The sequence below is a fragment of the Poromitra crassiceps genome (assembly GCF_964638095.1).
Source record: "Poromitra crassiceps genome assembly, chromosome: 13".
Lineage (NCBI taxonomy): Eukaryota > Metazoa > Chordata > Actinopteri > Beryciformes > Melamphaidae > Poromitra > Poromitra crassiceps.
The window spans coordinates 13,139,792-13,165,870 of NC_139644.1; the positions used below are offsets into that span (position 1 = coordinate 13,139,792).

The 26,079-nt window shown below is 43.0% G+C and overlaps 1 protein-coding gene across 1 annotated transcript in view; it reads left to right on the top strand.

Moving 5' to 3' along the window:
- Positions 1-25,011, top strand: part of tbc1d16 (TBC1 domain family, member 16) — a 48,840-nt gene extending 23,829 nt beyond the window's left edge. The window contains exons 5-13 of the mRNA XM_083648678.1: positions 175-369; positions 816-963; positions 1,168-1,332; positions 2,452-2,600; positions 14,304-14,438; positions 15,977-16,163; positions 17,194-17,373; positions 20,161-20,307; positions 22,274-25,011. Coding sequence (XP_083504804.1) covers positions 175-369; positions 816-963; positions 1,168-1,332; positions 2,452-2,600; positions 14,304-14,438; positions 15,977-16,163; positions 17,194-17,373; positions 20,161-20,307; positions 22,274-22,573 — 1,606 coding nt within the window. The 3' untranslated portion in view covers positions 22,574-25,011. The remainder of the gene's footprint in view (positions 1-174; positions 370-815; positions 964-1,167; positions 1,333-2,451; positions 2,601-14,303; positions 14,439-15,976; positions 16,164-17,193; positions 17,374-20,160; positions 20,308-22,273) is intronic.
- Positions 25,012-26,079: the final 1,068 nt, after the last annotated feature.

Here is a 26,079-nt window from a genome sequence, read left to right on the forward strand (position 1 = left end):
TTCCCTGGTATCCGACTTGGAATTTGAAGTCAGATTTCCGCAGTCCAAAAATCTCTCTTCCTAAAGTTCAACTCAGAATTTCCAAATGTCATTCCCTACAATACGTCCCACCATCTGAAACATTTATTCCTAAAAAGGAGGAAAAAAAGTCTACCTCTTGTGTTTCCCATGCAGGGAGCTGTGTGACGAGCCCATGACCCACTCGGCGAGCTCCGCCTCCAGCTTGGACAGCCACGCCCCCTCAGAGGGCTGCGGCCAGGCGCAGGGCGTGCGCTGGGAAGAGCAGCAGAAGGTGCTGGCCCTGGAGCAGTTGTGCGGAGTGTTCCGGGTCGACCTGGGCCACATGAGGTCGCTCCGACTCTTCTTCAGGTCAGTCAGGAGTCCCGGGGTCACGGGGAGGTCACGGGGTCGGGTTGGGGTCATGTTGTTTCGTGTGATCCCTCACGCTGAGGTGTGTGGTTGTAACAGTAGGTTTCAGGGTTCCCACGGGTCCTTGAAATCCTTGAAAGTTTGTGAATTTGATTTAAAAAAATTCAATGCATTGACATTTTTTTGAAAATGGACACAAATAGACATGGGGCATTGAAAATGAAATGAAAAGTATTTAAGTGAAAGTCTGAGTTTTTGAGAATGCTTCATCAATCAGGAGTTTATGTGTTTATGTGTTACAGTATTTCCCTTCACATTGTCTTTGACTTAATGTCCTCCTTAATTTACGCTAACGAAATAAAGATTCTTTCATATTTGTGTGGAGAAAAAGGTTTTGGATCAATGCTATTTTCCTACCTTTATCAGCCTGTATTGTACTGTTGCAGTGACGAGGCGTGTACCAGTGGCCAGCTGGTGATCGCCAGCAGAGAGAGCCAGTATAAGATCCTCCACTTCCATCACGCTGGCCTGGACAAGCTGGCCGAGGTCTTCCAACAGTGGAAGTGCTGCAGGGAGACCCAGCTCAAAGACCAGGTCAGCCGAGACAACAAAGTCCAGTTTGGCATCTCCCCGCCTCACGGGTACATTTCAAACGGCTCTCCTTTAGTTTGTTCTTTCCCTGTCTCACACACCCTCACATACCCTCCCTCCCTCTGTCTCTGTCTCTCTCCATCTGTCTCTGTGTATCTCTCTCTCTCTCTCTCTCTCTCTCTCTCTCTCTCTCTCTCTATCCATCAGGTGTCAGATGAGAAGTCCTGTATGCAGTTTTCCATCCGGAGGCCCACCCTGCCCTCGGCTGAGACCCACCCGGAGGAGAAGCTTTACCGGCGCCTGGACGTCACCACCTGGCTGCGCCACCTCAACCAAAATGGACAGGTGGAGGAGGAGTATAAGCTACGCAAGGTACATGTGTGTGTGTGTTTTTTTTTACAACCCTATGGGATTCAATCGGCCCCCACAAGAATAGAAAAATCGTTGGGTTTATTTATGACTGTACAGGAGCGGATGTACGTGAAAAAGCCCAGAAGCTAATCTCACCCTCTACTACACATACTGTCTGTGGTCGAGCCTCAGCTTTCCCCCCGCATCCTCCTCACACAACTATACGTACTGAAATGCTAGTTAGCCTGCTAAACCCTCCTGATGACTTGAAGTCACATTCTGTTTGGTTCTGTTGATCAGTCTGGCCTCCAGCCCACCCCCAGCCATTTACAGAAATTACAAAGTGCATTGGCCAATCAGGGACCTGCCTTGTAGTTGACAACGTAACCATCCAATCAGGGTGGCAACGAACGGTAACATTAACGTTGGTAGATTAAACACAGCCATAAGTGCAGTTGTTGCGGAAATAGACTTAATAACGACAATTAATCAAGAATAAGAGTTTGCACCAGCGGAGTTCCTCGACACAAAAGACATTTTCGCCGTTCTTCCCAGTGGATTTGAATTGGATTTGGCAACACAGTTTGGCTGAAGGCGTTGTCTGTCAAGGCAAGTACTCCCGCCCACTGAAATCGCTGCAGATGCAGTTCAGACTGATACGTAGGTGAGACAGAATGTGACATGATGTTTATCAGGATGGCTTTTTACCAGGCTACTGAAATGCATGTTGAAAGTGAAACCTGAAAGTGTGAAAGTTTCAGTCTTAATCAGCTCTGCCTCTCGTTTATAAATGAGGTTGGTCTTGGCCAATCTGCCATTATGAGTCATCCGGGTTCTGAGAATTGACTCATTCAAGGTTAACCAAGTTGCTGAAAGACTCGGCGGCAGTTAGATTGTGGCCAAGACGTTTCCTCACTATACTAGTAAGTGCCGAGGCAGCAGCTTCTTCACTGGACATGTGAATTAGAAGGTGCGTCCTTCAAGGGTTTCAGTATTGCAACAGCATTCGTCATCCCAGTGCCATAGTCATATTTGAACGCAGAAGAGACTGTGCCACCTACGCCGCTGTCTGCATGTGTCATATGAGAGCGTGCTGCCCCCTGTGCTCACTCTGTTCCTTCACCTCCCACTCCTCAACAGGCCATCTTCTTCGGTGGCATCGACCCGTCCATCCGTGGCGAGGTGTGGCCCTTCCTGCTGCACTACTACAGCTGCGAGTCCAGCTCCCAGGAGAGAGAGGCCTGGAGGCTGCAGAAACGCACCGGCTACCACGACATCCAGCAGAAGAGGTGGGAGGGGCAAGGAGAAAGACATTGGGCCCTATCTTGGTGCAAGCGCTCTCCGCTTTTTGCGCTTGCGCCCCGGGTTTGCGCGCCTTAACGCCCCTCTTATGCTATCTTCCCTGCCTCTTATGCGATCGTCCGCCTCGCGCAAGTGTCAAATTGCGTTCCCGGCACGATACGAATTATCCCCAACCAGACCTGTTGAGTTTTCTGTGGAAGAATAAACAGGAACAAATAGGCTACAAAGAGGGGTTAATGGGAAATGAATTGAGAAAACGCGGGCATTGTAGCCTACTTGCAATATTATTGTCAATCAAATGCCCCTGTTTCCCTGTTGCAGTCAACCTGAATTGCATCAAATCACAGATATTTTTAACAGGTATATGATGCGATGGTTGTTGTGAGATGTCCAAATTACGCATGGAGAGAATTACAGCATGCATCGCGCAAACAAAGGGAATGCGAGACGGGAATCTGATTGGTTTAATTGATGTACTGTAAGGCCCAGGCATTGCCAGGCCACACCTGTGAATAATGCAAGACCGCCCAAATTCTATTTGCGCCGTGGACAGGTGGCATTTTGCGGGACACAGAGAATAGCAGATGACTTGGCACGCCTCCAATTTGCGCCTGCACCCGCCGCTACACATGCGCAAGCGCTAAAATACCAATTTTACGTGCATGTGTGGTATGGGACGATGGAGATAATCATCATCATTGTCATCATCATCATCATAATAAATAGATTGCATTTATGTAGCACTTTTCAAGGTACCCCAAGCGCTTTACGTATCTGTGTGTGTGTGTGTGTGTGTGTGTGTGCGTGTGTGTTTTTTGGGGGTGGAACTCAACTCATCCACAACCAATGTGTAGCACCCACCTGCGTGATGCAGCCAGTTTGCGGCAGAACTCTCACCACACATCAGCTATTACGGTGGTCGGTGGAGAGTTGAGGACTGAACGTGCCAATTAAGTAACGAGGGATGATTAGGTGGCCATGATTGAAGAAAGGTCTGTTTGGGAATTTAGCCAGGGCACCGGGGTTACACCCCTACTCTTGTCTTAAGGGCCGATGGGATCTTTAATGACCACAGAGTCAGGACCTCAGTTTAACGTCTCATCCAAAGGACGGTGCTCACTCACAGGAGAGAGTCCCTGTCTCTGCCCTGAGGCGTTGGGGATGGGGATATTATTCATGAGACCAGAGGGAAGAGCACCTCCTACCCATCCAAGGACTAACCACAGTCAGACCTGCTAAGCTTCCACAGGAAAGCTAGTGATGTAACGGAGGAGCAGTGTTGGGAGGATTACGTTTAAAAACTTATTCCACTACAGATTACGGAATACATACCCTAAAATATAATTAGTAAAAATGTTTCATGTCAAAAACACATTCCTGACAGTGTCCTGGTTGTGTGTCTCCTATGACATTGCCGTTGTCTTGTGGTGTGTTGCACGTGCACTGCACACGCACAATTTGTTGCACTTTTTCTTCTTTAGAGCAATGAAAACAAAACAAACAAAGCGATTCCTTAAAGTAATCTGTTTTTAAAGACAATAACTGTATTCAGAATACCACCAATTTACACTGTAACTGTAATACAATAATAGTTAGTCATATTTTGTATTTTAAATATTGTATTTTAAATACATGCGTTTCGTTACTGCCCAACACTGCACAGGAGCCACGGTGCCGGGGATGTCTTGGCAACCGATGATGTGTACAGTAGGTGGCGTGCCTTGAAATGAGTTATCCGGAGCTACAGTATAACAGCGCCAGACAAATGGATGCCGTTGACATGAATTAATTGTAAAAAGTCTGACAGAGACACGGCGCTATCTTGACATTGATACAGTGAACAAAGCGCGGCGTGGCTGCTGCACTGGCTGCCAACTGCTCAGTCAAATCAACATTAAACCATATGTGGCTCTTTTGTGGCTTCTCATCGCCGCGCACGGAGCAATCAATAGCCACAATCAGGGAAGTGTTAAGGGGAGGTGCCGAGTGTGAAATAAAAAGTCTCTGGGGAAAAAACATGTCAGCGCTTATCAGATCATTCTCTCACTCAGTAGGAAGAAAGCCCGGGTCTGGTACACACAAGCACACACACACACACACACACAAGCAAGCACACACATACATGCATGCACTCACACACACACACACACACACACACACACACACACACACACACACGTCTCTGAGTCTGCCCCACCTACTGTATCAGTTGGGTGTGTATGTATGTGTGCGCATGTGTGCACATATTTTCTCACATACCAGCTCTGTCTGTAAGGAATATGATAATTGGCCAGGTTCCAGCCGTGTAGCCTATTAACATTTTGAATAGATCAGAAGGTCTGATCCAAGTCAGGTAATTAGAGGCCTTGGTCTGGCTCTGATGTGGAGTCCTACAAAGCCTTGACTGGAGTAGCCTCCAGGGCCACGGGTTGATCATTACTGAACAGGAAGATGTCTCCTCGACCTCTTTCCCCTCGTAACTAGGCACCTGCATATGGAAGCCACGCCAGCTGAAATGAGGTGATGTAGAGTGCCGAAGACCCGCCATCGCGAGAGTGCCCATGTGGCCTAAGGGACTGAATTCCCCGTTCATTTTGCCAGTGATGTTTCGTAAAGTCCTTGTAAAAAGAGATTTACTTGGACAAACAAAGTGATTGGGCGATGTGCAGAGTCACGAGAGACCATCAAATATTTCACTTGGGACCCCCCCATGTTTTTTCTTTCTTTCTTTTTTGGTCTGAGGATTTTAGGTAACACTTTATAATAACTGCACACTATTAAGCATTAGTTAAGTATTAGTAAATACTTAATTCCTCATTTAGAAAGCATTTTTCAAAGCCTTGGCTTAATTACAAAATTGAAAATTAAATACCTTTTTTTATGTAAATGCATACCTGCCAAGCCTTTGAAAAATGCTACCTTATCTGCAAAGGGGAGACTCATGGGTACGCATAGAACCCATTCTCATTCTGATATCTCAAGGTGAGAGGTCAAGGGACCCCTTTGAAAATGGCCATGCCAGTTTTTCCCTCACCAAAATGTTGCTTAACTTTGGATGGTTATTTAACCCCCTGGCCAACAAGCTAGCAGATGGTTCATACCAATGGATGCCAGTTTCATATGATACCAGGTGCTTCAATCTAGCTTTAAGAATGCGCCCGCTTGGACGCCGGCACCCTCAGGATTTTGGGGTGCCACCTGGGTTGGCCAATCAGATTTCAGGGGTGGCCAGCCCCTAGACACGCCCCATGTAATTAAGGCAGTTAGTAGTTGTTGAGTATTTTGTGCGACCTCATCTAAAGTGAGGACTATCTATGCCTTACAAAGCATTCATAAATGAGATTAGATACAATCGAATCATTAAATACATTATAGATTAGTTTAGGGATAAAACATGTACATGTACAGTATAACTGTGTTTATGAATTCCTTACTAAATTTGCTTAGTACAATGCTTTATAAACAATGAATTAAGTATTTACTGACTAATGCTTAATAGTGTGCAGCATTATAAAGTGTTACCGGATTTTACAAAACGACAAAGTCAATAGAAAAATGGGGAACCATGTAAACCTACACTACAGTTTTGCTTAGGGAAGGGAAGAAGCAAACAGGTGTGAGAGAGTGAGGGAGAGGTTTAAGATAGATTGCAGAGAAGATGGCGCTAAATCACGGTGTTGAATGACCACCCTCTCTAACTCTGAAGCAGTTAATATTGTCCTAACTCTTTGAAGAACTACTGCTTCAAAGAGTTAATATTGTCCTAAGTCTGAAGCACTGCTGCTTCAAACAGTTAATATTGTCCTAACTCTGAAGCACTGCTGCTTCAAACAGTTAATATTGTCCTAACTCTGAAGCACTGCTGCTTCAAACAGTTAATATTGTCCTAACTCTGAAGCGCTGCTGCTTCAAACAGTTAATATTGTCCTAACTCTGAAGCGCTGCTGCTTCAAACAGTTAATATTGTCCTAACTCTGAAGCACTGCTGCTTCAAACAGTTAATATTGTCCTAACTCTGAAGCACTGCTGCTTCAAAGAGTTAATATTGTCCTAACTCTTTGAAGCACTGCTGCTTCAAACAGTTAATATTGTCCTAACTCTGAAGCACTGCTGCTTCAAAGAGTTAATATTGTCCTAACTCTTTGAGGCACTGCTGCTTCAAACAGTTAATATTGTCCTAACTCTGAAGCACTGCTGCTTCAAAGAGTTAATATTGTCCTAACTCTGAAGCACTGCTGCTTCAAAGAGTTAATATTGTCCTAACTCTTTGAAGCACTGCTGCTTCAAACAGTTAATATTGTCCTAACTCTGAAGCACTGCTGCTTCAAAGAGTTAATATTGTCCTAACTCTTTGAAGCACTGCTGCTTCAAACAGTTAATATTGTCCTAACTCTGAAGCACTGCTGCTTCAAAGAGTTAATATTGTCCTAACTCTTTGAAGCACTGCTGCTTCAAACAGTTAATATTGTCCTAACTCTGAAGCACTGCTGCTTCAAAGAGTTAATATTGTCCTAACTCTTTGAAGCACTGCTACTTCAAAGAGTTAATATTGTCCTAACTCTGAAGCACTGCTGCTTCAAAGAGTTAATATTGTCTTAACTCTGAAGCACTGCTGCTTCAAAGAGTTAATATTGTCCTAACTCTTTGAAGCACTGCTGCTTCAAACAGTTAATATTGTCCTAACTCTGAAGCACTGCTGCTTCAAACAGTTAATATTGTCCTAACTCTGAAGCACTGCTGCTTCAAACAGTTAATATTGTCCTAACTCTGAAGCGCTGCTGCTTCAAACAGTTAATATTGTCCTAACTCTGAAGCACTGCTGCTTCAAAGAGTTAATATTGTCCTAACTCTGAAGCACTGCTGCTTCAAAGAGTTAATATTGTCCTAACTCTGAAGCACTGCTGCTTCAAAGAGTTAATATTGTCCTAACTCTGAAGCACTGCTGCTTCAAACAGTTAATATTGTCCTAACTCTGAAGCACTGCTGCTTCAAACAGTTAATAGTGTCCTAACTCTGAAGCGCTGCTGCTTCAAACAGTTAATATTGTCCTAACTCTGAAGCACTGCTGCTTCAAAGAGTTAATATTGTCCTAACTCTGAAGCGCTGCTGCTTCAAACAGTTAATATTGTCCTAACTCTGAAGCACTGCTGCTTCAAAGAGTTAATATTGTCCTAACTCTGAAGCACTGCTGCTTCAAACAGTTAATATTGTCCTAACTCTGAAGCACTGCTGCTTCAAAGAGTTAATATTGTCCTAACTCTGAAGCACTGCTGCTTCAAAGAGTTAATATTGTCCTAACTCTGAAGCACTGCTGCTTCAAAGAGTTAATATTGTCCTAACTCTGAAGCACTGCTGCTTCAAACAGTTAATATTGTCCTAACTCTGAAGCACTGCTGCTTCAAAGAGTTAATATTGTCCTAACTCTGAAGCACTGCTGCTTCAAAGAGTTAATAGTGTCCTAACTCTGAAGCGCTGCTGCTTCAAACAGTTAATATTGTCCTAACTCTGAAGCACTGCTGCTTCAAACAGTTAATATTGTCCTAACTCTGAAGCACTGCTGCTTCAAAGAGTTAATATTGTCCTAACTCTGAAGCACTGCTGCTTCAAAGAGTTAATATTGTCCTAACTCTGAAGCGCTGCTGCTTCAAAGAGTTAATATTGTCCTAACTCTGAAGCACTGCTGCTTCAAAGAGTTAATATTGTCCTAACTCTGAAGCACTGCTGCTTCAAACAGTTAATATTGTCCTAACTCTTTGAAGCACTGCTACTTCAAACAGTTAATATTGTCCTAACTCTGAAGCACTGCTGCTTCAAACAGTTAATATTGTCCTAACTCTGAAGCACTGCTGCTTCAAAGAGTTAATATTGTCCTAACTCTGAAGCACTGCTGCTTCAAAGAGTTAATATTGTCCTAACTCTGAAGCACTGCTGCTTCAAACAGTTAATATTGTCCTAACTCTTTGAAGCACTGCTGCTTCAAAGAGTTAATATTGTCCTAACTCTGAAGCACTGCTGCTTCAAACAGTTAATATTGTCCTAACTCTGAAGCACTGCTACTTCAAACAGTTAATATTGTCCTAACTCTGAAGCACTGCTACTTCAAACAGTTAATATTGTCCTAACTCTGAAGCACTGCTGCTTCAAAGAGTTAATATTGTCCTAACTCTGAAGCGCTGCTGCTTCAAAGAGTTAATATTGTCCTAACTCTGAAGCGCTGCTGCTTCAAACAGTTAATATTGTCCTAACTCTGAAGCGCTGCTGCTTCAAACAGTTAATATTGTCCTAACTCTGAAGCGCTGCTACTTCAAAGAGTTAATATTGTCCTAACTCTGAAGCACTGCTGCTTCAAACAGTTAATATTGTCCTAACTTTTTGAAGCACTGCTGCTTCAAAAAGTTAATATTGTCCTAACTCTTTGAAGCACTGCTGCTTCAAAGAGTTAATATTGTCCTAACTCTGAAGCACTGCTGCTTCAAAGAGTTAATATTGTCCTAACTCTGAAGCACTGCTGCTTCAAACAGTTAATATTGTCCTAACTCTGAAGCACTGCTGCTTCAAACAGTTAATATTGTCCTAACTCTGAAGCACTGCTGCTTCAAAGAGTTAATATTGTCCTAACTCTGAAGCACTGCTGCTTCAAACAGTTAATATTGTCCTAACTCTGAAGCGCTGCTGCTTCAAAGAGTTAATATTGTCCTAACTCTGAAGCACTGCTGCTTCAAACAGTTAATATTGTCCTAACTCTGAAGCACTGCTGCTTCAAACAGTTAATATTGTCCTAACTCTGAAGCGCTGCTGCTTCAAAGAGTTAATATTGTCCTAACTCTGAAGCACTGCTACTTCAAACAGTTAATATTGTCCTAACTCTGAAGCACTGCTACTTCAAACAGTTAATATTGTCCTAACTCTGAAGCACTGCTGCTTCAAACAGTTAATATTGTCCTAACTCTGAAGCACTGCTACTTCAAACAGTTAATATTGTCCTAACTCTGAAGCGCTGCTGCTTCAAAGAGTTAATATTGTCCTAACTCTGAAGCACTGCTGCTTCAAACAGTTAATATTGTCCTAACTCTGAAGCACTGCTGCTTCAAACAGTTAATATTGTCCTAACTCTGAAGCACTGCTGCTTCAAACAGTTAATATTGTCCTAACTCTGAAGCACTGCTGCTTCAAACAGTTAATATTGTCCTAACTCTGAAGCACTGCTGCTTCAAACAGTTAATATTGTCCTAACTCTGAAGCACTGCTGCTTCAAAGAGTTAATATTGTCCTAACTCTGAAGCACTGCTGCTTCAAACAGTTAATATTGTCCTAACTCTGAAGCGCTGCTGCTTCAAAGAGTTAATATTGTCCTAACTCTGAAGCACTGCTGCTTCAAACAGTTAATATTGTCCTAACTCTGAAGCACTGCTGCTTCAAACAGTTAATATTGTCCTAACTCTGAAGCGCTGCTGCTTCAAAGAGTTAATATTGTCCTAACTCTGAAGCACTGCTACTTCAAACAGTTAATATTGTCCTAACTCTGAAGCACTGCTACTTCAAACAGTTAATATTGTCCTAACTCTGAAGCACTGCTGCTTCAAACAGTTAATATTGTCCTAACTCTGAAGCACTGCTACTTCAAACAGTTAATATTGTCCTAACTCTGAAGCGCTGCTGCTTCAAAGAGTTAATATTGTCCTAACTCTGAAGCACTGCTGCTTCAAACAGTTAATATTGTCCTAACTCTGAAGCACTGCTGCTTCAAACAGTTAATATTGTCCTAACTCTGAAGCACTGCTGCTTCAAACAGTTAATATTGTCCTAACTCTGAAGCACTGCTGCTTCAAACAGTTAATATTGTCCTAACTCTGAAGCACTGCTGCTTCAAACAGTTAATATTGTCCTAACTCTGAAGCGCTGCTGCTTCAAACAGTTAATATTGTCCTAACTCTGAAGCACTGCTGCTTCAAACAGTTAATATTGTCCTAACTCTGAAGCACTGCTGCTTCAAACAGTTAATATTGTCCTAACTTTTTGAAGCACTGCTGCTTCAAAAAGTTAATATTGTCCTAACTCTTTGAAGCACTGCTGCTTCAAAGAGTTAATATTGTCCTAACTCTGAAGCACTGCTGCTTCAAAGAGTTAATATTGTCCTAACTCTGAAGCACTGCTGCTTCAAACAGTTAATATTGTCCTAACTCTGAAGCACTGCTGCTTCAAACAGTTAATATTGTCCTAACTCTGAAGCACTGCTGCTTCAAAGAGTTAATATTGTCCTAACTCTGAAGCACTGCTGCTTCAAACAGTTAATATTGTCCTAACTCTGAAGCGCTGCTGCTTCAAAGAGTTAATATTGTCCTAACTCTGAAGCACTGCTGCTTCAAACAGTTAATATTGTCCTAACTCTGAAGCACTGCTGCTTCAAACAGTTAATATTGTCCTAACTCTGAAGCGCTGCTGCTTCAAAGAGTTAATATTGTCCTAACTCTGAAGCACTGCTACTTCAAACAGTTAATATTGTCCTAACTCTGAAGCACTGCTACTTCAAACAGTTAATATTGTCCTAACTCTGAAGCACTGCTGCTTCAAACAGTTAATATTGTCCTAACTCTGAAGCACTGCTACTTCAAACAGTTAATATTGTCCTAACTCTGAAGCGCTGCTGCTTCAAAGAGTTAATATTGTCCTAACTCTGAAGCACTGCTGCTTCAAACAGTTAATATTGTCCTAACTCTGAAGCACTGCTGCTTCAAACAGTTAATATTGTCCTAACTCTGAAGCACTGCTGCTTCAAACAGTTAATATTGTCCTAACTCTGAAGCACTGCTGCTTCAAACAGTTAATATTGTCCTAACTCTGAAGCACTGCTGCTTCAAACAGTTAATATTGTCCTAACTCTGAAGCGCTGCTGCTTCAAACAGTTAATATTGTCCTAACTCTGAAGCACTGCTGCTTCAAACAGTTAATATTGTCCTAACTCTGAAGCACTGCTGCTTCAAACAGTTAATATTGTCCTAACTCTGAAGCACTGCTGCTTCAAACAGTTAATATTGTCCTAACTCTGAAGCGCTGCTGCTTCAAAGAGTTAATATTGTCCTAACTCTGAAGCACTGCTACTTCAAACAGTTAATATTGTCCTAACTCTGAAGCACTGCTACTTCAAACAGTTAATATTGTCCTAACTCTGAAGCACTGCTGCTTCAAACAGTTAATATTGTCCTAACTCTGAAGCACTGCTACTTCAAACAGTTAATATTGTCCTAACTCTGAAGCGCTGCTGCTTCAAAGAGTTAATATTGTCCTAACTCTGAAGCACTGCTGCTTCAAACAGTTAATATTGTCCTAACTCTGAAGCACTGCTGCTTCAAACAGTTAATATTGTCCTAACTCTGAAGCACTGCTGCTTCAAACAGTTAATATTGTCCTAACTCTGAAGCCCTGCTGCTTCAAACAGTTAATATTGTCCTAACGCTGAAGCGCTGCTGCTTCAAACAGTTAATATTGTCCTAACACTGAAGCACTGCTGCTTCAAACAGTTAATATTGTCCTAACACTGAAGCGCTGCTGCTTCAAACAGTTAATATTGTCCTAACTCTGAAGCACTGCTGCTTCAAAGAGTTAATATTGTCCTAACGCTGAAGCACTGCTGCTTCAAACAGTTAATATTGTCCTAACACTGAAGCGCTGCTGCTTCAAAGAGTTAATATTGTCCTAACGCTGAAGCACTGCTGCTTCAAACAGTTAATATTGTCCTAACACTGAAGCGCTGCTGCTTCAAAGAGTTAATATTGTCCTAACACTGAAGCACTGCTGCTTCAAACAGTTAATATTGTCCTAACGCTGAAGCACTGCTGCTTCAAACAGTTAATATTGTCCTAACACTGAAGCACTGCTGCTTCAAACAGTTAATATTGTCCTAACACTGAAGCGCTGCTGCTTCAAAGAGTTAATATTACGGTCGTAATTTTGTTGCAAATTGGAATGATCAGTAATAAATTGCGATTGAAGGATTTAACTAAATATAGGAAACACTCCGACTGGCATGAAGAGGAAATGCTTGCACCTCAATCCTGTGCCAGGATTGCTCTATTGCTCTTTTGGCTTAGAGGAAATTCCATTCTCTTCTCTTGTCATTCTTTATATTTGTGTGTGTGTGTGTGTGTGTGTGTGTGTGTGTGTGTGTGTGTGTGTGTGTGTGTGTGTGTGTGTGTGTGTGTGTGTGTGTGTGTGTGTGTGTGTGTGTGTGTGTGTATATATGTGTTTTTTCTTCTGTTTTTAAACAAGTACACTAAAACGGTCATGCCTGGGTCATGTAGTGTCAAAAAACGTACGGTCTTTTCCTGTGTAATCACAGCCTCAGAAATATAAAGTAATGAGAAGATGTACTGAAGCCCTGACTTCCATCCTCCAGAGAGAGAGAGAGGGGGGGAGGGAGGGAGGGAGGGAGAGGGAGGGAGGGAGGGAGGGTCCAACAACACAAACACAAGTCCTGCAAAATAAATAGTTGCGCAGCGTTGCATCAGGTGTTGCTCTGGTTATTCCTGCTGGGGCCACATGGAAAACAAACAGTGTTAATTAAACCTCTCTGCTTGTTAGGACTTGACTACTGTACATTAGTGGCGTAGATGGCGTACGCTGCTCTCCTGTCACATTTAGAGGGATAGATGTGGATTTTATGCTTGTGGTTTTTATCCTCAAAGGAGCCTTTGATGATGAAATGCCCCTTCAGTCCACTGGTTGTCCGCCTCCACATTTTTCTGTTCATCTTTAGCTAAAGGTAACCATTATTCTTTTACACCAGAGTAACATTTGGGGTAAAGATTATTATTTGATAATGCTTTATCTCCCCCACCCACCCCTAATTATCTGGCATTTCCCAATAAATGATTGCATTTTGTTCATAAGACCTTTAACTCCGTTGCTCCTGTCTGTCTAATCTATCATAACTGTGCCATTTCACAGAAATGTTACATTCATTAGCTGCTGAATTCAGTCTTGATGAAGGAAATAGCTGCAGGGGGATGACACTCCCTGTTGTTTCCTGCAGTTTATCCAATTCCCGACAGCATACTTACTGTATGACCAAAAACATCACATGACAGCATACTTACTGTATGACCAAAAACATCACATGCATTTCATCCTGTATTGTTTTCACTGATGTTTCTCATAAATGAACAATCCTCCATCTGCTTTTTTTTTGTTTAATATTGTTTTTACCTTAAATGAATAAATTTTCTTCCACTACCTCCAAGTCCAATTCCGAACACTTACTTTCGTCCGTGTATTCATATACCGTACTCAATATTAACCCTTCATGTACCTTTACAATGTTATAGATACTATAAGTAAGAAGTGCAGGCTATGTATTCAAAGCTCTTATTTTTCCATTTATGAGCCAATACAATTATCTACCTGAAGTAATTGTCGCCCAAAGTGGGATTTAAGGCTTCCCGCTTCTTGTTCGTGACTAACTTCACAACTTAGTGTTTTATATGCTTAAATGTGTGTAAATATTTATGAAAATTGATACCTAGCTTCTGAAATATGTATGGATTTAGATCACTTAGCTTTCGGTTTGGAACTGAAACGGCGGTAAATACCGGAAATTCCGCGAGTGACCGAGTGTCCGGAATGCAATACAATAAAATGTCATACAATTCCGATAACTCCTTTTCTGCCGGGTGTTTGTGTCTTTGTCTGTCCAGGTTGTCCATGAGTCCAGAGGAGCACAGCGAGTTCTGGAGGAAGGTCCAGTTCACGGTGGATAAAGACGTGGTGAGAACGGACCGCAGTAACCTCTTCTTCAGAGGGGACAACAACCCCAACGTGGAGATCATGAGGTCAGAATACCTCGCTTAACTTTCACCCTTCTTTTATGGCTGGGCAATAATCAATATTACATCGATATCACGATATTAGTCTAGATATTGTCTTAGATTGTGGATATCATAATATCATGATACTGTATGGCATAAGTGTCATCTTTTCCTGGTTGTAAACGCTGCATTACCGTAACACTTACTGTTCTAGCTGTTTTATTATTTGCCTTTACCCATTTAGACATTATAACCACATTACTGATGATTATTTATCCAAAAATATCATTGTGTAAATATTTTGTGAAAGCACTAATAGTCATCCCTACAATATTGTTGCAATATGGATATTGAGGTATTTGTGATATTTGATTTTGTCCATATCACCCAGCCCTACATGTCACATGTGGCTTTGACAACTGAACATTTAGCCCCCTTCGTAGAAAATTCCGAGATATGTATCATGTATCGCCATGCAGCCTAAAAATACCGAGATGTGATTTTTGGTCCATATCGCTCAACCCTACCTTCTTTATCTTTTCTTCCTCTCTCTCTCTCTCTTTTGATTTGTTTCCATCATGTTCTCCATCTCCATGTCCTTTTTTATGGCCTCCTCCTAATCTCTGTCTCTCGCTTCCTTTCCCTCCATCACCTTCTCAATCCGTCCTTATCGTTCTCATGCCATACCTTATCATTCTCATGCCATACCTCGGTGCACAGGAGTAGCTATTCATTTCATATTGTGAACCCTGGGGGAGCAGCAAATGACTTTCATGCTTTATTGACTCTGACTAAGCCGTTGGAGCACTTTTGAGGCATACTCAGAGCTAATGGCTTTCTAAATGAGGAGCAAGAGGATTTAAATAGCATATTAGTTTAGTGACTCTCATCACGGCTCCTGCTATTTGTGCAGGTATTATGTGTGTAGTTGAGACTGGGTGGGTTGATAGCAGCACTGCACATGTCCAGCGTGGCAGCAGAGCCTTTTCTCCCACCGTTTCTCCTGTCACATCGACTGGTTCATTCAGTAATAGCAGCTCATTTGACCTAAATATAGCTGCGTCCTCTTAGCATTCTAAATATAGCTGAGTCCTCTTAGCATTCTAAATATAGCTGAGTCCTCTTAGCATTTTGTGTGATCAAACACGAAACACGACAAGACTCACAGAAAGATTGTGTATCTCCAAAAAGCCGCCTTACCAGGAATTGTGGAAAAACAGTTTGATTTCTTTCAATTGACATTTTTTTTGTTTATAATTTGATAGAGCACTAATCACAGTAAAACCTCCCAAAGGTCCTCAAGAATTGTATCCAATATTTACCAGTGCATGTGTACTGTCTGGGAAATATTCTTCAAGGTTGTATCTAATGCACAAAAATAAAAGACAGGGGAAAAACAAGAAGATCATTAATTAGCTCCCCGGTTACCGCCAGAGTTGGCATAGCAACCAGTAAAGCAGCAAATGTGTGAGTGTTTGTGTGGGACACTGACAATATGTTGATTTTGGACGTGCTGTTTTCTGCTGAAGCGTTCTAATAGGACTAACATGTTCCTGCCCCAGGCGTATCCTGCTCAACTACGCCGTGTTGAACCCAGACATGGGCTACTGCCAGGGCATGTCGGACCTGGTGGCCCCCCTGCTGACCGAGGTCCAGGACGAGAGCGACACCTTCTGGTGCTTCGTCGGCCTCATGGAGAACACCATCTTCATCAGCTCGCCACGTGACGAGGACATGGAGAGGCAGCTGGTGAGGATGTGTTGAGTGTGTGTGCGTGCGTGTGTGTTTATGTGTGTGTTCATAAGGATAAAATTCGACAGAATTACGGTTATGCAAAGGTTAAGGTAGGGTCATATAATTAGGCGTTTAGCGGGTTAGATTAGAAAATGAATGGAAGTCAATGGAATGTTTGCTCATGCATAGCACAGTGTGTAGGTGTGAGAGGGAGTGCATGAATTTGCATGTTTGAAATGTGTGTGTGTTTGAGAGAGAGTGCGCGCCATGCCCACTTGTCTGTTTAGGATTGCATGTATGTACAGTGCATACATGTATGTGCCTCCATGCCCTCTGTTCCGTGACCCTCCCCCCGGCAGATCTGTGTGTGCGTGACCCTCCCCCCGGCAGATCTGTGTATGTGTGTGTGTTTTTCCTTCTTATTAAAGTCTTAAAATATACAAAGAAAAATTGCCAATGGCAGTGCATTGACTCTATAACAACAGAGTAGGCTGGGTACAGCACAGTGCATTGACTCTATAACAACAGAGTAGGCTGGGTACAGCACAGTGCATTGACTCTATAACAACAGAGTAGGCTGAGTACAGCACATACAAATGTGTCAAAGACAAATAAGAGAGAGAGAAAATCCGGGGGTTAAATTATTACTTTATACACTACTGCTCAAATACAAAGTAAAATTTTTGGGCATATCTGTTCTTCATACATTTTAGAGATTTGGAAAATCGTACTATTTCATTTTTAAACAATTCATTTAAAACAGCGTTTAAATTTTTAACAGGGTTGTGTTTTGCAATATTTGTGTATAAAATATTTTGCCAAAATAATCATATATATATAATATAATATAATTATATCTTCTATAAAAATTCAAAATTTACATTTTCTAGTAGAAATGGTGGTAGAACATCACTGCTAGATTTCATCCATAAATTCAAATTAGACCAAAACGTCCGAGTAATATTACAGTGAAAAAATAAATGATCAGCTCTCTCTCCCTTTTACAAAGTTGACATAAATGACTTGTCTATTAAATGTTGCTCAGATGTATCTGCGGGAGCTGCTGCGCCTGATGCTGCCCCGCTTCCACCAGCACCTGACCCGGCTGGGCGAGGACGGCCTCCAGCTGCTCTTCTGCCACCGCTGGATCCTGCTCTGCTTCAAACGAGAGTTCCCCGACACCGAGGCCCTGCGCATGTGGGAGGCCTGCTGGGCACACTACCAGGTAGGGATGAACCCAGTACTGGTTTCATGATAAACCGCATTGCTGATGGTTCGTATTACCGTTTTTTTAATTACCATTGAAACCGTGTTACCCGTGATTACAGCACTTTGAAAAAACACAGTAAATACTGTCCATCATCAACCAAACTTAGCACGAGTCTCCCAGACGCAGGCGCGCAGCCTTTGGGTGAAATGGTTTCAGTGAGTGTATCAGTACTTTTTGGATCTGAGTTTTCAATATAAAACTTGGTGAAATGATTTCAATCCGTGTATCAGTACTTTCTGAACATTTTCAAGACATTCTAACAATACCGCGTAGAAATGATAACGTGATCATTTATTATTATCATTTATTTATAATCGTGATATGAAATGTTCAGACCATTTCTTCTCTACTACCAGGTCAGGCCAAAGTCCAAACAGCTCTTTTGCATACACATGCTTGTAAAAAGAAGTTTGAATATATATACGATACGATACGATACGATACAACTTTATTGTCAGCTCACACTGAAATTTGTTTTGCCTCCATGGCATCACCGTTCACAATACAGACAGGACAAAACTGGTTACAGACAAAACATTGCAGTACATAGCAAGACAAAACGATGGACAGGACAGGACACTAGAGCAGAAAGAGCAAAAAGCAACAAACATATCCTCTGAATTATCGATGTTGGTTTAAAAGCAGGACAGACTGATGTACAAAAGAGTTCCTTAGTTCCTTAGTCTATCAGTGAACATGGCTTTGGCTATATACACCGTTTGATTTACTGTAGAACCAATCACCAAAATGCACCATTAACATTCTCCTAGAGACAAAACCAAATTCGGAGAATTTTCTTTCAAAGTTTGCCCCCACAGATCATTCTAGTGTAATTGAATGCCCATAAAAATGTCATATTACTTCCTGGTCTTGTATCAGGGTCCAGTAGCCAAGTGACAGCACGCCAGCACTCGACACGTCTTGTCCAATATTGCTGTTTCTGCTTCAAGCTATCTGAGAGGCACTCGGCTTCAGCTGCAGGTGGCGGAGGAGGAGGGAGGAAAGTCAGGGCGTTTTGGACAGAATGTCACATCCAGGATGGACTGCTCCTTGCTGAAGAGCAAGCTTGTCTGACTGTATAAAAAGAGATTTTTAATCTGGACATGGAGATGCCAATAGTATTATTATTGACAGTAGCTCCCATGGATTTGCTAGGCAAGACGTTTTTGGACATGGAGATCCAGCAACTCTGGTCCATGAGGCCACATAAAGAGGCTCTGGTGTCAATCTCAGAGCCAAAACCACACAGAACCAGAAGTATTGAGCCTGCTCTCCAGAACAACGTTAAAAAAGCAAGAAAGGCGGGAGACAATGTGGTCAGAGAGAGACATTTCAGAACCAACATAACAAACAGCCAGCAGCAGTGGGTCTTCTCTGGAGCCGATTTGCTTGGCGGTAAAAGGGGAAGGAGAGATCCAGTGAAAATAGCAAAGGAATCAAGGGTTGTTCTGAGGAGGGGCTGAATGACTTAGACAAGGACATGTGGAGCCATGCCAGAGCCATGGACCTCCCATGAAAGAGTGAGATGGTTGAGAAGCCAGAGAAGAGAAGGGGAAGAGGAATAGAGCTAGAGAGGGAGACGTGGACCCAGAGGCAAGAGGGAAAAATGTGTTGGCAGCAGACTGGCTCCGGAGAAATCCTTCATGGTGTCAAAGATGGCTGCTCTTTGATGTACCCAGACAGAGGGAAGACAAAGAATGAGGTGTAAGAATATAAAAAGATCTGCCCTTGGCATACATGCATGTTCTCCTGTACCCAGAACCTGGAAACATTTAGCGCTGCGTTTCGGTTAAACTGCGTCATATTCTGTATTTCAGACCATTTGGGAGGCAGAAGATGACAAAAAAAATATATATATATATTATGCAGTGCGATACATTTTTGAACTGGATTTACATGAATCTTGCTCTCTGTCTCCCCTTGTTCCAAGCTAACTTTTTCACATGGCTTTATATTCCACAGAAATATGCTTGCATACAAATATTTTACCCCTGAGCAAGGCATGAGCTGACTGAATACAGTATTACAGTTTCGATCAATTAAAGCACTTGTTCCCAAGCAACCGCTGCAAGATGTCATTGCGCTGACCTGGGATCACATTATAATTGGATTTTTGGGTAGAATCACAATAACATCTGCCTAATGGGCTCCAAGGCGATGATAAGCTGAGATAGAAATCATATTTGAAAGACAACCTTAAAATTAATCCTAATGGGAGACTTTAGATCAGCCCATTTTCTGCCTTTTTTAATGAATAAGGCATCTGTCAAGTAGGTGATACTCACTATTAAAATTACATACTATTTAAATATTTCCTTCTGAATTTGTCCACCACCACAACTCCCCTCCTATCAAATTAACTAATTAATCGATTAATCTGTCGATTATTTTCTCCACTATTCAATTAGTTGTTTTGTCTATAAAATGTCAGAAAATGGTGAAAAATGACGACCACTTTTTCCTCAAAGCCCAAGATGACATCCTCAAATGTCTTCTTTTGTCCTGACCAACAGTCCACAACACAAAGACAATCAGTATACAGTCATAGAAGACTAAAGAAACCAGAAAATATTCACATTTAAGAAGCTGAAACGATAGATTTTTTTGTTTGTTTTTTCTTCAAAATTAGTTAATCAACTATAAAAATGGTTAGCGATTCATTTTCTGTTATCGACTAATCGTTGCAGCTCTAATTGATGTCCTGCGTCCCCCCGGTAATAATTAGCCTCTCCTTCTCTTCAGACGGACTACTTCCACCTGTTCCTGTGCGTGGCCATCATTGTCCTCTATGGGGAGGATGTAACAGAACAGCAGCTAGCCACTGACCAAATGTTGCTCCACTTCAGCAACCTCTCCATGCACATGAATGGAGAACTGGTGCTACGCAAGGTGATCTTTTAGCACAAGGCTAAGTCGTGCGTGGATAACACAATACATGCTATTGGCTGTTTTCTTCTTGCTTTGCTGTCATATCCTGTATCTGTACCTCTCTACCCGTACTGTGCATGGTCAGCCATTACTCTCAGAATATTATTATAACATCCCGTGTTATATGACCGTGCTCTAAAAGCATTTCTTCCGCATAGCATTACAATTAATTCAAGCCAGCGTAGTGCTCGTGTCCAGGAGCGCTCCCCAATGCTGCAGGGAAATATGTGACACAGTGTAGCCTGCCCACACAGGCCTTGAGGTGCCATGCCATGCAGAGGATTTATGATCTGTGTCCCTGCTGCCGTGTCTGTGTCCGCTGCCTCATGTTTATGGATGCTGCTTTAGTCCTGCTGCAGCCACAGCCAGTGTCGCCCAAATTCATGTTAGCATGCAGCTGATGTTACCCACAGCCAATGTAGCACAAGTTCATGTTAGCATGCAGCTGATGTTACCACAGCCAATGTAGCACGAGTTCATGTTAGCATGCAGCTGATGTTACCCACAGCCAATGTAGCACGAGTTCATGTTAGCATGCAGCTGATGTTACCCACAGCCAATGTAGCACGAGTTCATGTTAGCATGCAGCTGATGTTACCACAGCCAGTGTCGCCCGAATTCATGTTAGCATGCAGCTGATGTTACCCACAGCCAATGTAGCACAAGTTCATGTTAGCATGCAGCTGATGTTACCACAGCCAGTGTCGCCCGAATTCATGTTACTGTAGCATGCAGCTGATGTTACCCACAGCGAATGTAGCACGAGTTCATGTTAGCATGCAGCTGATGTTACCCACAGCCAGTGTCGCCCAAATTCATGTTAACATGCAGGTCATGTTAACCACAGCCAATGTAGCACAAATTCATGTTAGCATGCAGTTGATGTTACCACAGCCAGTGCAGCACGAGTTGATGTTAGCATGCAGCTGATGTTACCACAGCCAGTGTCGCCCGAATTCATGTTAGCATGCCGCATCGTCATGCAGCTGATGTTAACCACAGCCAATGTAGCACAAGTTCATGTTGCATGCAGCTGATGTTAACCACAGCCAATGTAGCCCGAATTCATGTTAGCAATAGCATGCAGCTGATGTTAACCACAGCCAGTGTAGCATGAGCTCATGTTAGCATGCAGCTGATGTTACCCCAGCCAGTGTAGCACAAGTTCATGTTAGCATGCAGCTGATGTTACCCACAGCCAATGTAGCATGAATTCATGTTAGCATGCAGCTGATGTTACCACAGCCAATGTAGCATGAATTCATGTTAGCATGCAGCTGATGTTACCACAGCCAATGTAGCCCGAATTCATGTTAGCAATAGCATGCAGCTGATGTTACCCACAGCCAGTGTAGCATGAGTTCATGTTAGCATGCAGCTGATGTTACCACAGCCAATGTAGCACGAATTCATGTTAGCATGCAGCTGATGTTACCACAGCCAGTGTCGCCCAAATTTATGTTAGCATGCAGGTGATGTTATCACAGCCAATGTAGCACGAATTCATGTTAGCATGCAGCTGATGTTACCACAGCCAGTGTCGCCCGAATTCATGTTAGCATGCAGCTGATGCTACCCCTTTTGTTGTCACCCCGACCCCGTAAGAGATTTTGCATCCCTTGCTCCCCGAGCAGATCGGCTGGCTTTACCCCGAATTGCCACAATGTATTATTGCACCTTGACTTTGTTTTATCTTCTACCCGACGGACAAACGATATTGATTTACTCAAATGTGAAATCTACTGTTTGATATTTGCAGTTAGCTGTTTTGCATCCATATCTGGTGTTTCCCTTTGTGTCTTGTCCATTCGCTACTCCTCTCTTTTCACGTTGACTTCTGCTACCCATCTCGCCACCGCTTGTTGTCACCGCCGCTCCACGCCTCTTTCCATACCTCTTTCTCAGGCCTGTCTTCTTGCTCTTCCAGGCCCGCAGCCTGCTCTACCAGTTCCGCCTCCTACCCAGGATCCCTTGCAGCCTACACGACCTTTGTAAACTGTGCGGCCCGGGCATGTGGGACAGCCGCTACATCCCCACTGTGGAATGTTCCGGTGAACACCCCGACTCGCAGAGCTGCCCCTATGGAGGCACCTCCACGCCCCAGCCCTCCTCGCCCTCCCCGTCGAGCACACCCTCGCCCTCGCCCAACCTCACGCCCACCCCTCCCCCGGAGTGCAAGAAGGGCTCTAAGGCGCGGGATATTTTCACCTTCCGGAAACAGTCCTGAGGTGTGGAGATTATCGGCTGCAATTAGCACCGCAAAGGTCGGATCCCATCTCTTGGGTTCCTGGACTATTTGCCGGCCTTGCGCTCAGACTCTTCTCTCCACAGTCCCTGCTTCTAGTTTGCAATCAGCATCTTCATAAGGAGTTTTCCCACTTGATCCTTTCATGTGGTGCAATCAATGTGGAACGCTGCCTTATGAGAATGCATTTCAAACGTGCAGTATCCCGCGGCGCGGCGAGGATGATCACGCGGAGCGGCGAGGGTGCGTTGCTGTCGGGTGGAATGGGCACGAGGTGAAGAAGCGACTTCCCTCGTTGGAGGAGAATGGACAATCACCGGCCACTATGTTGGTCTGGAGCAATTTCAGGTTCTAGTTTGTTGCTGACTGGGCGTGTTGCCAGCGGCTTCGTGGGAAGGGGTCGCATGGAGGGTCTGAGGCTACTGGGCTGAATCCGTGTAAACTCTTTCTCAAGGGTTCAGACGAGACTGGGGGAGACATTCACGGGACTTGAACTTGAACTTTTGAAATGTTCCTGTGCTCACAATGGAATGTTTGTGTGAATAATCAAATTATGTGTGCATATCTCAAGTCTGAGCAAGACACAGACCTTTTTAACATGAGATCCAAACCCTTGATGTATACAAAGGGTCAACTCACAAATAGGGTTATGCGGAATTACTGGTACTTTTTAAGTTTGTTCAATTTAATTTTTAATGTTTTTCAGAGTCAACAAGTGTACGTCTGCGTCGTTTACATCAGCAATTACAAATATCTAGCAATATTATACGGTTATATCCTTGCATGAGCAATTCTTTACATATATATAGGGCACAACTTTGTTTGTTGCAAAACACTTAAGCCCAAAACAGACGTGAGAATGTGTTTACACGACAAACACTCACATCAGGATAGGGCTAAGCATTATTTCCTTATCAGATTAAGGAACATTCTCATGGCTTCTCTCGGTATCAAATGGCGCTTTGCGTCAGCCAGGAGGAAGCTAGCTGCAAGTTTCCTTTTGATAAACAAGTGAGATATATAAATGAATATGTTACCTATCGAAGCAATAGGAGCTGAAATATGAAGATTGCAGAAGCATTCCGGCGGAATGTCTGATGAATGAGTAGAGATACCAGAGCACATCCTGCCTGTGGTTTTGGATGGATGTGACAGTATTGTCAGCCAAAAGGAGTGGACGGGCATACATCACGCTTATTTCGCCACGGAGCAAACAATGGGCTTCTTTATTGACTCAAAGTTTTGCCGTCTGCGTTTAATTATGTTTAGACAGGCTGGTGAAAAATCAACAGCAGAGTGTCATTGTTTCCTAGCATTCTTCCCACTCACACTTTCAAATGAATGACTTGTCAACATCGCACTATCAACACCAAACCAAGAGAATCACAGTCCACATGAATGTATCACTACTACTCACTCCACTAAACAGTATGCTCCACTTTGGTGCGTGTGTGTGTGTGTGTGTGTGTGTGTGTGTGTGTGTGTGTGTGTGTGTGTGTGTGTGTGTGTGTGTGTATAAACTGTAGTGACCTCCAAACATCTGGTAATGAGTTGGAGAACAGCCTTAGAAGGCCTCCTCCTGACCAATCTCCTTAATTATACCACTCATCATGGAGAGAAGCAGAGAGAGAGAGAGAGAGAAAAAGCCAGTAGTATAGTCTCTCCAGAAGAGGCCAGAAGAGAGATGCAGAGCAAAAGAGACTACCGTATTATTATTCACTGAGCAATTTTTTTTTTTTTTTTGCAAGCTTGAGGCTTCACACAGTGAATCTGAATCAGCGATCTGCATCTTGCCCCTGCGATTTGCAAGTCCCCGTTGCAAAGATGGCCTCCATTCAGACGCTCCCGGGAGGGCTTTGAGTGACACTCCTTTGGGGGGGGGAGACATCTTCAAATTGATGCTAAAAGGTAACATTAGGATCTCCAATCCCCCTTCCACCACCTCCCTCTCTCCCACACTCTCTCTTCCTCCCTCGCTCTCTCTCACACATGCTCTCTCTTCCTCTCTCTCTCTCTCTCTCTCTCTCTCTCAATATATGCAGTCTCTGCAAATGACACACATTACTGGTCGTTTCCCCTATTAGTTATCATGTGCAGCTGCTTGCTCAAAATGCCTGGAGACTTTGAGAGATTGGGCGGCCACTTTAGACGGAGCTAAGCCAGAGCTGCACAAATGGAAAGTAACTGGAGTGTGTGTTTGTGTGGGTGTGCGCGCCTATATGGACCCATATGCATTTTATTAAAATGTTTATTGAAATCACATTGTCTGCACACACACACACACATACACTGTAAGTCAGTAGCTTCATTGCTGCTCCTATTGTAAGAGGTTGTGACCATGTGATCACTGAATGTACAATACTGCTGTCAAGCTCTATGATAATGTATTGCTGTTATCACCGAAAAAAGAGGATATTCTAATTCTGGGTCTTAATAAAAGAAATGAATACAAGCGTACTTTCTGGCAACATTTTTTACATAATGTTTTCCTGAACAGCAACATCTACCCTAATATTCTCCTAATTTCCAATGAACTTCCAGTCACTGTCGCTGCTCGACCCCCCTGTAGACTAGCAGGTGTCTCCTCCGACAGACGTGGAGTCACTATCCAATTAATTTTCTCCTGGAGAGTGCAATGCTATCCCCCCCAGATCCCCTCCTCCCCACTGAGCAGGTACCAGTAGAAATCCCTCCTTCACTGATGAGGGCAGGCTCCCTCGCCGGCCTCCCACCTGCAGTCAATGCTGATAGTGTTTGTGAGATCTTCCGGCTGTGCCACCTGTGTGCCCCCCCCCCAAATATATATATATATATGTATATATATATATGTATGTATATATATATACCGGTATATATATATATATATATATATATATATATATATATATATATATATATATATATATATATATATATATATATATATATATGTATATATATACAGTTATAAGCCTCATGGAAGGTGACACTGGGATACAATGCTTAGCCATGCATAATGTTATGACTGTATTCCAAAATATCCTGGATTGTGCACCAGTTTAGCTAGAAACAGCACAGGGACAAACCGTGAGGCAACTTACTTTAAGATACTCAAGTCTGCCAGCATGCCTTACAGTACGACCCCCCCACCCCGGCAACTCCTTCCCCGTGGAAACTCGCGTGGTGGCAGCTCTCGCCTCTTTTGCAAAATATCCTCAGCAATCATTCATACAAGCCTCGCTGAAGTGTGAACTCTGCAGCTTTTGGAAGGAAGCATTTCGCTAACAGGGCTAATAATTTGCTAGCATTGTCCTATTTAAAACAGCCAAGAGAAAGCCATCTGCTACTACTTGTATTTTTCACCATTAACCGCACAATTTGTAACATCATTTTGATGTAGCAAAGCCTGAAACCCAGATATAAGAAAATAATAGTACCCGATAATATTTGGCATTTCCAATCGGAAGCAGTGACACTGCGCACTCAAAGAAATCAGTATACCCAAAAAC